The sequence below is a fragment of the Passer montanus genome, unplaced genomic scaffold, assembly GCF_014805655.1.
Source record: "Passer montanus isolate IOZ18808 unplaced genomic scaffold, ASM1480565v1 scaffold48, whole genome shotgun sequence".
Classification (NCBI taxonomy): domain Eukaryota; kingdom Metazoa; phylum Chordata; class Aves; order Passeriformes; family Passeridae; genus Passer; species Passer montanus.
This window is the reverse complement of record NW_024369707.1, coordinates 2,686,610-2,698,674: the sequence shown is the minus strand read 5'-3', so window position 1 is coordinate 2,698,674 and position 12,065 is coordinate 2,686,610. Positions and strand designations below refer to the sequence as shown.

At 45.4% G+C, this 12,065-nt stretch overlaps 1 protein-coding gene across 1 annotated transcript; it reads right to left on the bottom strand.

Moving 5' to 3' along the window:
* Nucleotides 1-501: 501 nt before the first annotated feature.
* On the bottom strand, nucleotides 502-8,134 carry PAQR9 (progestin and adipoQ receptor family member 9). Its single transcript, XM_039722240.1, has one exon. It carries the CDS (start codon nucleotides 8,010-8,012, stop codon nucleotides 6,795-6,797), a length of 1,218 nt encoding a protein of 405 aa, XP_039578174.1. The 5' UTR covers nucleotides 8,013-8,134; the 3' UTR covers nucleotides 502-6,794.
* Between the last annotated feature and the right edge of the window lie 3,931 nt (nucleotides 8,135-12,065).

The window sequence follows — 12,065 nt, the reverse complement described above, 5'->3', positions numbered from 1 at the left end:
CTGAGTGCTTTCTGGTGCCTGACTTGGACTGAAAACAGTATTCTGCCATCCTACTCTGCCAAATAGGAAACTTTACTTGATGCCAAATAAACCTCTTCATTTTGCAGTCAGTATTTTGCTGATTCTTTAACTGCTATTGCTACCAATTTCATGATTTTTCAGGGAGCTCTATAGGCTGAACACTAATCTTCTAATACATATTAATGTATTAGATCTTAATGTAACAGGGATGTCTATCATTAATTAGTTAGCAGAGAACTAAAATGTTAAAGAATGCTATTTTATTGCTTTAAAATATAAAAGACAATGAAATGGGAATGAGACTTTTGCTAGTATAGTGTTTTCAGAAATACCAACACCCCTATACCTCTATATAAGAACTGAACGTTCTTGTACTCATGCTAACATCACCTGTGTTTGAAGAGAACTACATTCAACACATTTCTGATCCTACAGGTGTCACAGTAAATTATACAAAGAAATGAGAAAAACCTTCATAAATGCATTTCTGCAAAAATTAACTCAGAATCAACTTTATTTATAGATCACACCCCTTTTTTTTGCTAAAAATGCATAGTCATTACATATACAGTAGTCAGCATCCAAAAGTGTACAAAGAGTAAATTTTCAAACCCTCCCAACAGAACCACACAAAATTCACACTTTTTGTTCATTGCATGCACAGCCCCTTGAACATGATACCTCCTACTAAAGCGTGCTTGAACCTCTAACAGACAGAATTGACTTGCTATAAACTGTTTCTCTGTACTATTAACCCCCAGCTACAACACAAATCCTAAGGCATTCCCACGAAGTAGCGAAGCCCCACTTCAGAATCCTCCGTGTTCTGAGTACGGCCCAGGAAGCAATTGCCCTGAAAGCAGAAGTCTGCTGGTGGTGTTTCCTTCCAGGCAATTTTAAGCAAAAGCCTGCTTCCTTTGTCTTGGTCAATAATTTATTACTGAATTCAGTGGAATGAAGCAGCATCTGTCTATGCAAGATGTGAAAATTATTTAACTTAATTCCACACCCAGCTCCAAGACACTAAGTGTCTTGAATGGAGGTCTGTGTCTTTCAGTGCATGTGACACTACCATCTTACATCTCATCTGAGGAGAAGAGAGTAAAGTTTCAGCTGGAACTTGGGTGTTGATTATATAGCTCTGACTCAGAGCTGTCTAACAGAAGCTAGGAATATACTTGGATATTGGGAGAATTTCTAAAGGTACAAGCCTTGACTAACAAACCACTCAAACCCTTTGATGTATTTTTTTTTTTTTCCCTCAGCTACTGCTGCCAGTTAGAAAAGCTCTTAAAAACATGGTCCTCTTCTCAGTGGTGGTTTTTGCATCAGCCCTTCCAGTTGATGGGCAGAGTGGGTTACTAGAATGATTATTCAGGGCTTCTTGACAGAGTACATATATGTGGTCAAAAGACCCCAGTTCAGATTTCAAGCGTAAGATTAACTCCATGTTGTTGATTTTGCAGAACAGGAGGGAAAAAGAGAACGTTGTTTGATCAGTATAATTTTATGTTCTCAAATGATTACATATTTTTTTCTTAAAAGCTTCATTTACTTCAGGTCTTTTTACTCTGGTAAGAAGTTTGACGTAGTTCAAAATTCCCAATGGCAACTGAGACATAATCATAATCTTACAGACACTGATGGGAAATCCTGCTCCATTGTTTCATAGTAACTGGAACACAATCCATGGCTACACGAACAAGGAGGCCTCGTGGTGTTACAATGCTCCTCAGTACAAGTTACCAGTGAGAATTTCTGAAGAAAAGCATATGTAAGTCATGTATGTTTTCTCTTTACTCCTGACCCTTAAGCATTTAGTCAGCCTGTTTAATACTGCCTGGGTCTTGATTGCCCCCCACTTGAGCCAGTAGAAATTTTGCCATCAGCTCCAGAAGAGACGGGATGTGAACATCCTAGAGCACAGCAATGACAGGGGTTTGTTCCAAGAGTTCACAATCTGGAAACATTCATGTTCCTCTCCCTGTGAGATGAGGGAAAATATAACATTCTCTCTGCTGGAGTTCAGTAATATTTCTTCTTAGCACCTGGGAGGGTCTTTGCATTTTTAAGTGCTTTACAAACATTTGCTAGTCTTCAGAGCGACCCTGCGAGGTAGGTAAGGTATATTCTCCCCATCTTACAGATGTGGAAACTGAGACACAAAGGGTCAAATTCAACCCTGGTACAATTCCAGTGTTTCACATGAATTAAAATTCATTCAAAATTAACACAGTTTAAACAACTTGCCCTAGATTACAGAACAGATAGTGGCAAAGCAAGGACAAGAACCCAGGAGTGCCTGACTCCTCAGCTTGTTACTGGCCACTTGGTCATTTTTGCTCTCATAGGCAATGAAAAAAACATTTTAATCTGGGCAATTACTACAGGTATGATTTGCTTCTGTAAGGCATGTGGATGGTAATAACTGATTTTAGTGCAATAATGCTCTATGGATGTGCTGCCTCAGAGTTTACTTAAATATGAAGTAAAACTCATACTGTCATTTTCTGCAGATGCACTGTTGACAAAAACCTGACAAAGTAGCTGGATTCAGCAAATAAATAATAAGCATAACACTTGGACAACTAAGCAGAATTATCATTTTAGCAAAAAAATTGAACATACTTCTACTTTTAACTGCTACATTTCTACAAGTGCAGCATGCAGATGAAACCTTTCCCTTTGTTTCCAGACTATATAGATTCCAGTCTTGCTAATGAAGCTGCTCAGAGCTTCACAGATATCCTGGATAGTGACATTCAAATGAACATACTGCAGAAAAACTACTGTATCACCACAGAAAACAGGGTAGTGATTACAGATGAGGTTTATTGATCTTCCAGGAAGATGAGCTTGAAGCTCACAGGCTACTCAGAAGTGCCCAGAAGCCAGGCTTACTGAATATATGCCAGCGTAGATTGCAGTTCTAGGCACGTGCAAGGGGGGTGTCTATGCCACCAATACTCTGGGAAATGGCCCCAGCAGCAGTCACCTCACATCAGCACAGTGTGTCAGTCTGGAGGTCAGTGCTGGCCAAACACAGAAAGACACCCAGTCATTTACAGGCCACCCCCTGTGCTCCAGTCCCCACCTTCTGCTCCCATCCCCGTACAGATTCTACTACAAAAGGCCTGAAAAACCTTTTTGGTTTCAAACATGAGCTGTGGAATCCACAGTGTAGACCTTATGGCAGGTTATTAAAACATTATGACACGTACTTCTGCAAGCAAGTTAGTTTTCTAGGATTGCCTTATGCATCTAGTCTGCAGGTTAGACCTCTTGTCTGAGCTCTGGACATGCTTACACACGTTCTTCAGTTGTGTGCTTTCACACCAGAAAGTTACCCTGCACCCTTACAAGTCACACAAATGCTGACTCACTTCTGTGTGAGCAAATTCAAGCACTATAATTATAGATATCTTGTTCCAATTTTAATCTTTTTATCTCAGATTAGTTCTGTCCATCAGACACAGCAAATGGAACTATTATCTGCATGCATGTCCTTCACTGAATAGACACAGACACTCAGGTAACATTTCCCTAGATATTCTCCACACTTACTGTACCTTTTTAATTTGTAGTCACATTTTTTTAGACAAAAAAAACAAACAAAAATCCATTAATTAGAACTCTTAAATTCTAGTCACATCTCCCTGTAGCCATTCACTCTGGATTCAGCAGCCTGCTCACAGTGGCTCAGACAGCAGTGCTTGCAACCAGCTTTTACAAATAATGCCATGAGGTGCTCAGGCTCATACACGTGCCTAAACAATTTGCCAACAGAAACTTCTGAATGAAGCAATATTCTTAATATCAGAGCCAGGTACCCAGTCTTCAGTGTGACTGGGGCTCACAGGCAACTCTTGTAACAGCAGTAAGATTCCAGTAAAATTGCAGTTGGTTGCAATCCAAACTTTATACTGTTATCTGTCGTTGAGATATATATAGATGACCCTGTGTGGCCTAACTACAAATATCAAATGTACTTTTACAAGTTAGCAACAGCCATTTTTGACATTGCCTCTTGAGATGTCCTCTACATTGTGACTGACAAGCACAAATATAATTCATTATACAGTATGCTCTAAAAGCCTGGTCTTTTTAATTTGGCTTTTACTGTTTGTTTCTGAGGTGCCTTCTAGTGCTGAGGTTTGTTGTCCCTAAGATTTATTTCTTAGTTTTTAATTGCTGGTTGGATGTGCTAGCGGCATCTCCCAGGCAAACCCTTTCTACATAATTAGTTTGGATGAGTCACTGGGCTCTAACTACTATGCCTCTATTATTTTAACTTGAATACAGCCCATCTCAAAGATTTTTGGCCTCTTTTTGCAATTGTGGAAATTCATAGCATGACATCGTTGCAGGTCTTGATCCACTGGCTTTCTATTGCGAGTTTTCAGGGTTTTCACAATATTAAAGCACGTTTCAAGGAATAACAGTGTTGTGAACCAGCCTCCTCTCCCAGTGGTGCAGACAGTTTTCTGCTTTGTTGGCAGCTGAAGAAAGCAATGCTACATTTATGACAAAACTTGGTGAAAATAGGTAAAATTTAAAATACTTCATGTAGTTTCCATTTTCTTTTCATGCATCTTGGCAAATGAAAACTGAACACAGCCACTCACACAGGGCTATGTAGGTTTTTTATGGCCCAACAGCAATAACTCAGGAGGCCACAGTTTGGGAATTGCTACTTCAGATAATTCTAGCCAATCTCCTTAAAAGACATCTGACCCTTCCAGAAATTACATACCAACAGAATTGTGGCTGGCAAAGAGTATATATTTTTGTTAGGCCATTTTCATTGTTCGCTAAGAATCTAAAATATTCAAACCATTATGCTTAAAATGGGTTGAGATAAAAGCTAAATCGAGTGAGTGTAATTTTCTTTTAGCTTATGCACTTCAATTGAGAAATTTTCATAAAGCTGTTACATTGGTAGAGGGCATATCAGTTATTGGGTCTGTGATGACTCTGACCCACGTTATTTGGGTCATAATCCTTGGCTACAGTCCTTCCTATATTCCCATTTTAAACAAAGGGGACTTTGTCTTACAGAAGATTAGGACTGGACTCAAAACATTGTCTTGGCATCCAGATGCCATGAAAATAAAAATGGGAAAGACCCAAGCAGAAATACACTTCTACAACAGGAGCTGAGTAAAACAGCTATTACAGTATTACACAGTCTGACACAAGGGTTTGCTAAGGAAGTACCACCCTTCTTTAGACAATGGGTTACACAAGCAGTTTCTCACCTGAACTTTGATTGGTAAGCCCCTTGTGTAACATTATTGCACTTGTTCTGTCAGACAAAAGCAAAACGCATCTGCTTAAAATCTGCACATGGTTTACAAAAATGTATCTAGAGAAATTCAATCTATACTTAGCTCTTTGTTGTGCAACAAGGATAATACATGGGTTGCTCTGAAGAGATACTGCTTTGGAAAACACCTCCTAATTCTTGTCTTTGAACTCCCCCAAAGCTTCAGAAAGAGGACTTCAACACATCCAGCTGCAGCCACAACTAATCAGAATAGGAAAAAGTAGGGAATGACAAAAAAAGTGCCAGTATCCAGTACTTGTAGAGCCAGATTTTAGGTGCTGAACTCAGATGCAGCAGTATCGTATTCTGCAACTAATTTTAGGATGGTAAATATGACAGTGCTCTAATTAAAGAGCAGTAGAAACTAGTTCCATGTAGTTTTTAAAAGATCCAGAATGAAATCTCATGCATCAGTTACTCTCTTTACATTCACAGAACTCCCACCGAGCTTGGCAGGGGTTTACAGCAAGTCTGGCATCTGAATTTGACTCTAGAGGACGGGTTTGGGGGTGATTTACCCAGGAAGATAAAGGGGCCCCTTAGCAACTCCCTCAGCACAACAGATGTTCCTGACATGCTGAGGGAAGAGCCATTCCATTATGCAGGGTCCTTCTTCCTCTGCCCCCGTTCCAAACCATTTTGACCCCTTTCTGGTTCGGTTATTTTACACATCCTTCTATTTTATTTTAGGATCCGAGTGGCTACACCAGCCACTCATTGCCTGTCTAATTAAAGTCTCTCCATTAACTGGTAATTCTGTAATAATTCACAATTGTTTTTCCTCTCTCTCTTAAATCTATTGTTCCCTGGCTGAAAAGGCTGCAAGACCTTAGAAACTATAGATAGCTATTGATTTGTTTGCATTTAAAATCCAGTATGTGGCTGCAAAGGCCTGTTACAATATCAGAGAGGAAGATAAATGTCAGTGCATAATCTGCTAGGAATTTTCACATAGGAGTTGATTAAAAGACTATGAGAAATCATTGCACAAATGTCTTCAGGTGTATACATATATATACACATATATGTAGCTAATAAATATATAGCTAGATATATAAATATATATGTATATACAGAGCTAGTTTAGACCTAATTGTTATGAAATTAGTAAGTGGCATTCACCATTCATGCATTCTTCCTAGTAGCAGAGCTAAATTATTTCAGCTTATACTCTAAGCAGCAACATACCAGTAAGCATTTGCTTGCTTCCCCTGGTAACCTAGTAGTTTAAAGAGCACGAGCAGTTCTGCCATGGTCATTTTCTCCAGCAAACCTCCATGAAAGGGACCTGGCTCTTCCACAGGTGGGTTTCCCCCAGGTTTCACAGCTTCTTCAGGACATGGTGGGTCTGGTCTGAGGGTCACCAGTCTGAAGGTCATCGGCCCAAGGACCTCCAGGCCAAGGGTCAGTGGCATGGTGGTCGCTGTCCCGAGGGTCACCGGCGCGGTCAGTCCTGCTTGCAGAGGTCTGCAACGTTGAGGAACCTCCTGACGACCACAGCAAGGCAGACGGTCAGGAGCAGCATATAGCCCACGGTGCCTAGGTAGGTGGGGGCAGCCAGGGGTGCCTTGAGAAACTCAGCCAGGCCGTCCTCCACGTAGTGCACCTGGTCGTAGATACTGAGGAAGGTGAAGATGTGGAAGAGCTGATGGCTATGCCCCACGATATCGAAGAGCCCCGGCTGGATCCGCTCGGGGATTTTGCTGACGTTGAAGAAGGCGGCCACCAGCAGCCAGAAGTAGCGGCGGTAGAAGTAGACGAAGAGCGTGGGGTTGCGCGCGCGGAGGTCGAAGAGGAGGCTCTCCAGCATGATGGGGCAGGCCATGCTGAGCGGCATGGCGAACACGAAGGTGCGCACGGCGAAGGGGTAGGCGCAGCACGCGGCGCGGCTGCGGCAGCAGGCGGCCGTGCAGCCCACGGCCAGCGCCAGCGCCACGGGCAGCACGAGCACGCGGTAGGCCGCGATGGGCAGGCTGCAGTCCAGCTGCCAGCCCAGCCGCTGCTGCACGTAGCGGCTCATGGCGCCGGCGTCCAGCAGGCTCAGCCCTGGCAGCAGGTAGTAGGAGTAGGCCACGGTGCTGGCGAAGCCGTAGTAGCTGATGGAGGCGTAGTCCAGGTAGAAGAAGGTGGCGCGGAGGCGCGGGGAGAGGCAGCTGAAGAGGTGGGCCGTGCAGCTCATGGCGAAGGTGAGCAGCACCCCCGAGGCGTAGCACCAGAGGGGCAGCAGGGCCGGATGGTGGAAGGGCACGTCCCCGGCGCCCCGCAGCAGAAGCAGCCGCCCGAAGCGGCTGAGGAAGAGCAGCAGTGGGATGAAGTGGGTCCAGAAGTTGAGGGTCTCGTTGGTGGGCTGCAGCACCGAGGCCAGGCACTCCTGTGCCGAGCAGTGCAGCCGCCGGTAGCCCGAGAGGATGAAGCACTCCACGAAGTCCTCGGGCACCTCGTCCCACCGCAGCAGGGCGGCAGGGCGAGGCGGCGGCGGCGGCGCCGCCTCCTTCTTGTCCCCATCGCCCGCCGGCATGCTGCTGCTGCCCCGGCCGGCCCCGGGCCCGCCGCCTCGCCGCCGACCGGGCGAGGCAGAGCCGCTGCGCCCGAAGCCGCCGGCGGAGGATCCGCGGTAGCTCTGCGCCTCTCCGCCCCCGCCGCCGCCCCCGGCAGCATCACTCATTGCAGCAGGGGCAGTGGCAGTACCGCCGCGGCTCCTCCCGCCCCGCCGCCCGGCATCGCGGTAACTGGAAACCGGCGGCGCATCCAGCGCTCCCGAGGAGCGGGAAGAGACGCCCCCGCCGCCCCGGGTAGGGTTTCCCGGGGTGGGAGGCGCTGGATACCCGAGCCGCCGTTAATGATTGATGCGGCCGCAGCGGGGGGGCGGGCCCGTGAGAGCCCCCGCGGCCAGGCGTGCGGCCGGAGCGGACCGCGGCACCCCTTCCCGGGCGCTGGCTCAGCTGGCACCGGCACTGCTCGGTGCGGGGCCTGCCCGCGGGGCTCTTCTGGTGTAAAAAGCACAAAGGGGGCACCGGGGCGCCCGCCCAGCCCCGAGCGCGGCTGCGCCCGCGCGTGCGGCAGGAGCCGGGCGGGAGCCCCGGGAAAAGGGAGAGGGACCCGCGGGGCTGGGGCATCCCCGGCGGCGCGACAGAGCGGGGAAGTACCCCCTGACAGGGCACGGGTGGCAGCTGGTGGCCGTCTGTGTGTTTCGGTAAGGCCGCTGAGAGCTGATTTCCTCGGTGACATTATCTCATGCAGTGAATGCAAACGTTATTTTAGGCTAAACTTTCCCGGCCGGGCTGCATGGGGTGAGCGTCACTGACACACACGGCACCCACCTTATCTGTGCGCTCCGAGCGGGGCGGCTGGGAGGGACACTCGGGAACGGCTGGCAGGAGCTGCTCCGTGTTGATCCTTAGACAAATCCTACACTTATTGTCGTCGCGGTTATGCAAGCAGCACAGTTACATAATCAGAATATAAAAATACGGGGGAAAGCGCTGTACGGGTGTTGCTGTTCCTTAAGGCATCTGAAGGGAATAGAAGGTCAGTCACTAATGCAGGTACAGGTAGGAGCCAGACTAAAGGATTGCTCTCTGCTGCTTTAGCGTGTTTGCTTTTGTTTGTTTTCACATGGTCTTAAACATCCAATAGCTCTTGGTTGCCAAAAGTACATTTTACATGGTGATATTTGGGTACATGCCTGGTCACATGCTATAAACTGAGGTCAAGCAGGGCCCTGCTCCTCATGAGCTCTGCAGCGTGGGGTTTCAGGAAAGGAAAGGCTTTTGGGGATTACAGGAAACTGCTCAGCCTCTGGTAGAGGTGAGGCTTCTCCTGGTGCTGCTCTTCACTAGAGAGGCCACAGTGAAGAAGAGTCAGGCCAGATGCTGGACTGGGTGCTGCATCCCTGCAGAGGCAGGCAGTGGGGAGGGGGCTGTTAGCTAAAAAACACCTGCCCTGCCCTGCCCTGCTCCCAGCACGCCACACACACAGGCGCTCCCAGGAGGGCTGTGGTGATCCTGTCTCAGTCCCATATGGCAGTGACACTGCCATTTGTGGTGACCAATGCCATGGCATGCCCTACGGTAGAGGGCCAAAGTGACCATGATCTTCAGTCCCTCTCACCAAGGTTAGATAAGAAGCGGTGGTTGACTGAGAGCAATCAGGTTTTAGACCTGCACTAAAGAGGCTGTTGGAAAGCCACCAGCAGCTGTTGCAACAGATGGTGTCTAGAGAACGACAGCATCCACTGCTGATTGGGAGCTGCTGGCCTTGCAGCGGCAGCGGGGCTCGTTTGACACGTTCTGACTTTGCTGCAGCCTCCTGACGTTCAGGATGTGGGAGGCTTTCAGGCCTCGTGCCTCAGGGAGCTCTGGGGTATGGCCTGGCTGCCTGGGAGAGACACCCACTGGGTTTATGGCCCACTGGGGCCGCCCTCCAGGCTGGGAGGAGCAGGTGGGGTTTGCTTGTGATTCAACACTGGCAGTTCTGGTGGACACTGGACTGTCTGCTGTTGCTGGAGGTACACACTAATGCTTTAGCAGCCACATTTATGGAACTCATTGCTAGTGATCTAAGTCTTTTGCTTATTTCCAAGGCAGACTCCTCACAGGGAGAATGATCTCTGAGGACAGCCTGGGCTTTCATAAAGACTACTGCATACATATTACATTGAGTTGAGTTTTCTCCTCCCAAGCCAGCTGTGGGATAGTGTGCAGGGAACCTCACAATTTGAAGCACTTAAAACCTCAAAATAGCCTCTTATTCATATGTAGTCCATCAAGGTTAGTATTACATGACTATTATGTGGTAAGCCAGGGAGAATCAGGACATCTGGAGGTCACAGAGAGGAGTCCACGTAATGTAGTGCATGAAGAGCCTCTCCATTTCTCTAACCAGAATTTATATTTAGAAGGGCATGGTCAGCATATACCATGGTTAATCCTACCATGTGTAGAATTTTCTGTAGGCTTTATCTCCAAATAACCTTTTACAAGACTCTTAAAACACTGATTAAGGTACTGCCTAATGAGGTAAGTAATGGAAGCTAATGTTAATCAGTGCTGGATGAAGACTCAAAGGAAAATATGTGCTAAAATACCAAGTGTGAGTTTGTTTCTACATTATACTTTTGTTTTATTCAATGTTGATGTAATTTCTGAGGTGTTATTTTTGTCTGAAATATCAAAAGGCCTAAAAATTGTCTAAATTACTTCAATCCTACCCAGTGAAATGATGCCTTTTGGTTAGGAAATGAAAAAATAAAAGCTAAGTGTATGTTTTGCATTCAGACATACTCAGCACACTAGGGAAGAGTTTGTACTTAGCCCTCGTATTATACATAGCTTTTTTGAATAAATAAACTAATTTTAAAAAATCTTAAAAAGAGAGAAAGTCCTAATGTAATATGCAGTGATGGTGTTTGGAAAATTTAAGATTCTTTTGAAGATAAACTTTTAGCCTCACCCAATTCTACTCACACTAGCAAATATCAGTTTTAGTAGCACTTGCTTGACTTAATCCTCTACCCTACAATTCCACCTGTATAATACCTTTTTCTTTCTCAATGAGAAGTTTTATCCGAGTAAAAACATTTACCCTCTTTGTTTCCTCTGGATTTTTCTCCTGCACTGAAACCTTTTTAGTAACTCTGTCTCTGATGTGACATCTTCCATGGAACCCCACTAAACCAGAGAGAGGGTCGAATTTGGCCCTGTTTAAAAAGAGTAGCTATTAAAGAAAGGGAAGCTTTAGCCTCATCTAACTTTGTTTGCTGTACCTCATGGTTGCAGTTTCTCTGGGAGAACATCTGAAGAGATACACAGACATACAAAAATGGTCCTTTTGTTCTGTGGTTTTTTTTTTACCCTTTCTTGAATGTGTATCAATCTCTTGCAAATAATGGTTTGATGGGTTTTACTGCAGTGATTACAATACTTTGTAATAATTGAGTAGACACTGTGTTTTGATCCAATACTGAAGGGATTAACTTGCCTTTAGAGATTCTACTCCACTATCTTTGTAAGACTGGATAAACAGGAAACCTTGCATCACTTTCTCCTTCTTGACTAACTAACTAGGGTCAATTATACTTTATAAAGCTAATACCTTGATAGATAAAGAAAAGTGGGACTGATACCTATATTTTAAAGCCTCACCTGGAGGAGAGAAAAGGAAGATGTTGTGAAAGGGAATAGCAGTAACCAACACCATCATGGCTGCACAGCAATGTTCATTTTAATGTCTCCGTGATCAGGAGCTTCTCATTTTCTGCCCTCTTTACCTTGAAGCTGAATATCTTCAGGTTTGTATCCTTTATGCTTTAAAAACTAGCAATGAAACCCATCTGAAAAAACACCAAACAGCAAACTGGGTAAAATACTTCACATTTTAAGAAAATTTCTCTGAAAGTTTGGTTGTTGTCTTTTTAGAGTTCCTGGTTTTGAAAGATTTGAGGTAATAAAACTTGCCTTTTTCTTGACAGCAGCAAATCTGAGCATAAGTATTGCTCTGAAATTAGTTTCACTGTGATGAAGAATAACATATTGGGTAGGTGCATATTTCATGTTTTCCATGGTCAAAATCCACCACTGTCCCAGATTCCAGGGGCTCGTGGTAAGAGCAAAGTACAGCTTGTCCTTTGCAAGGGTTGCAGAACTGAACCCTCACTTACAAAGTGCATAACTAAGAAATTGTTTTGTTTGTATGTGCAGAGTGGGAGTGTTTTGCAGAG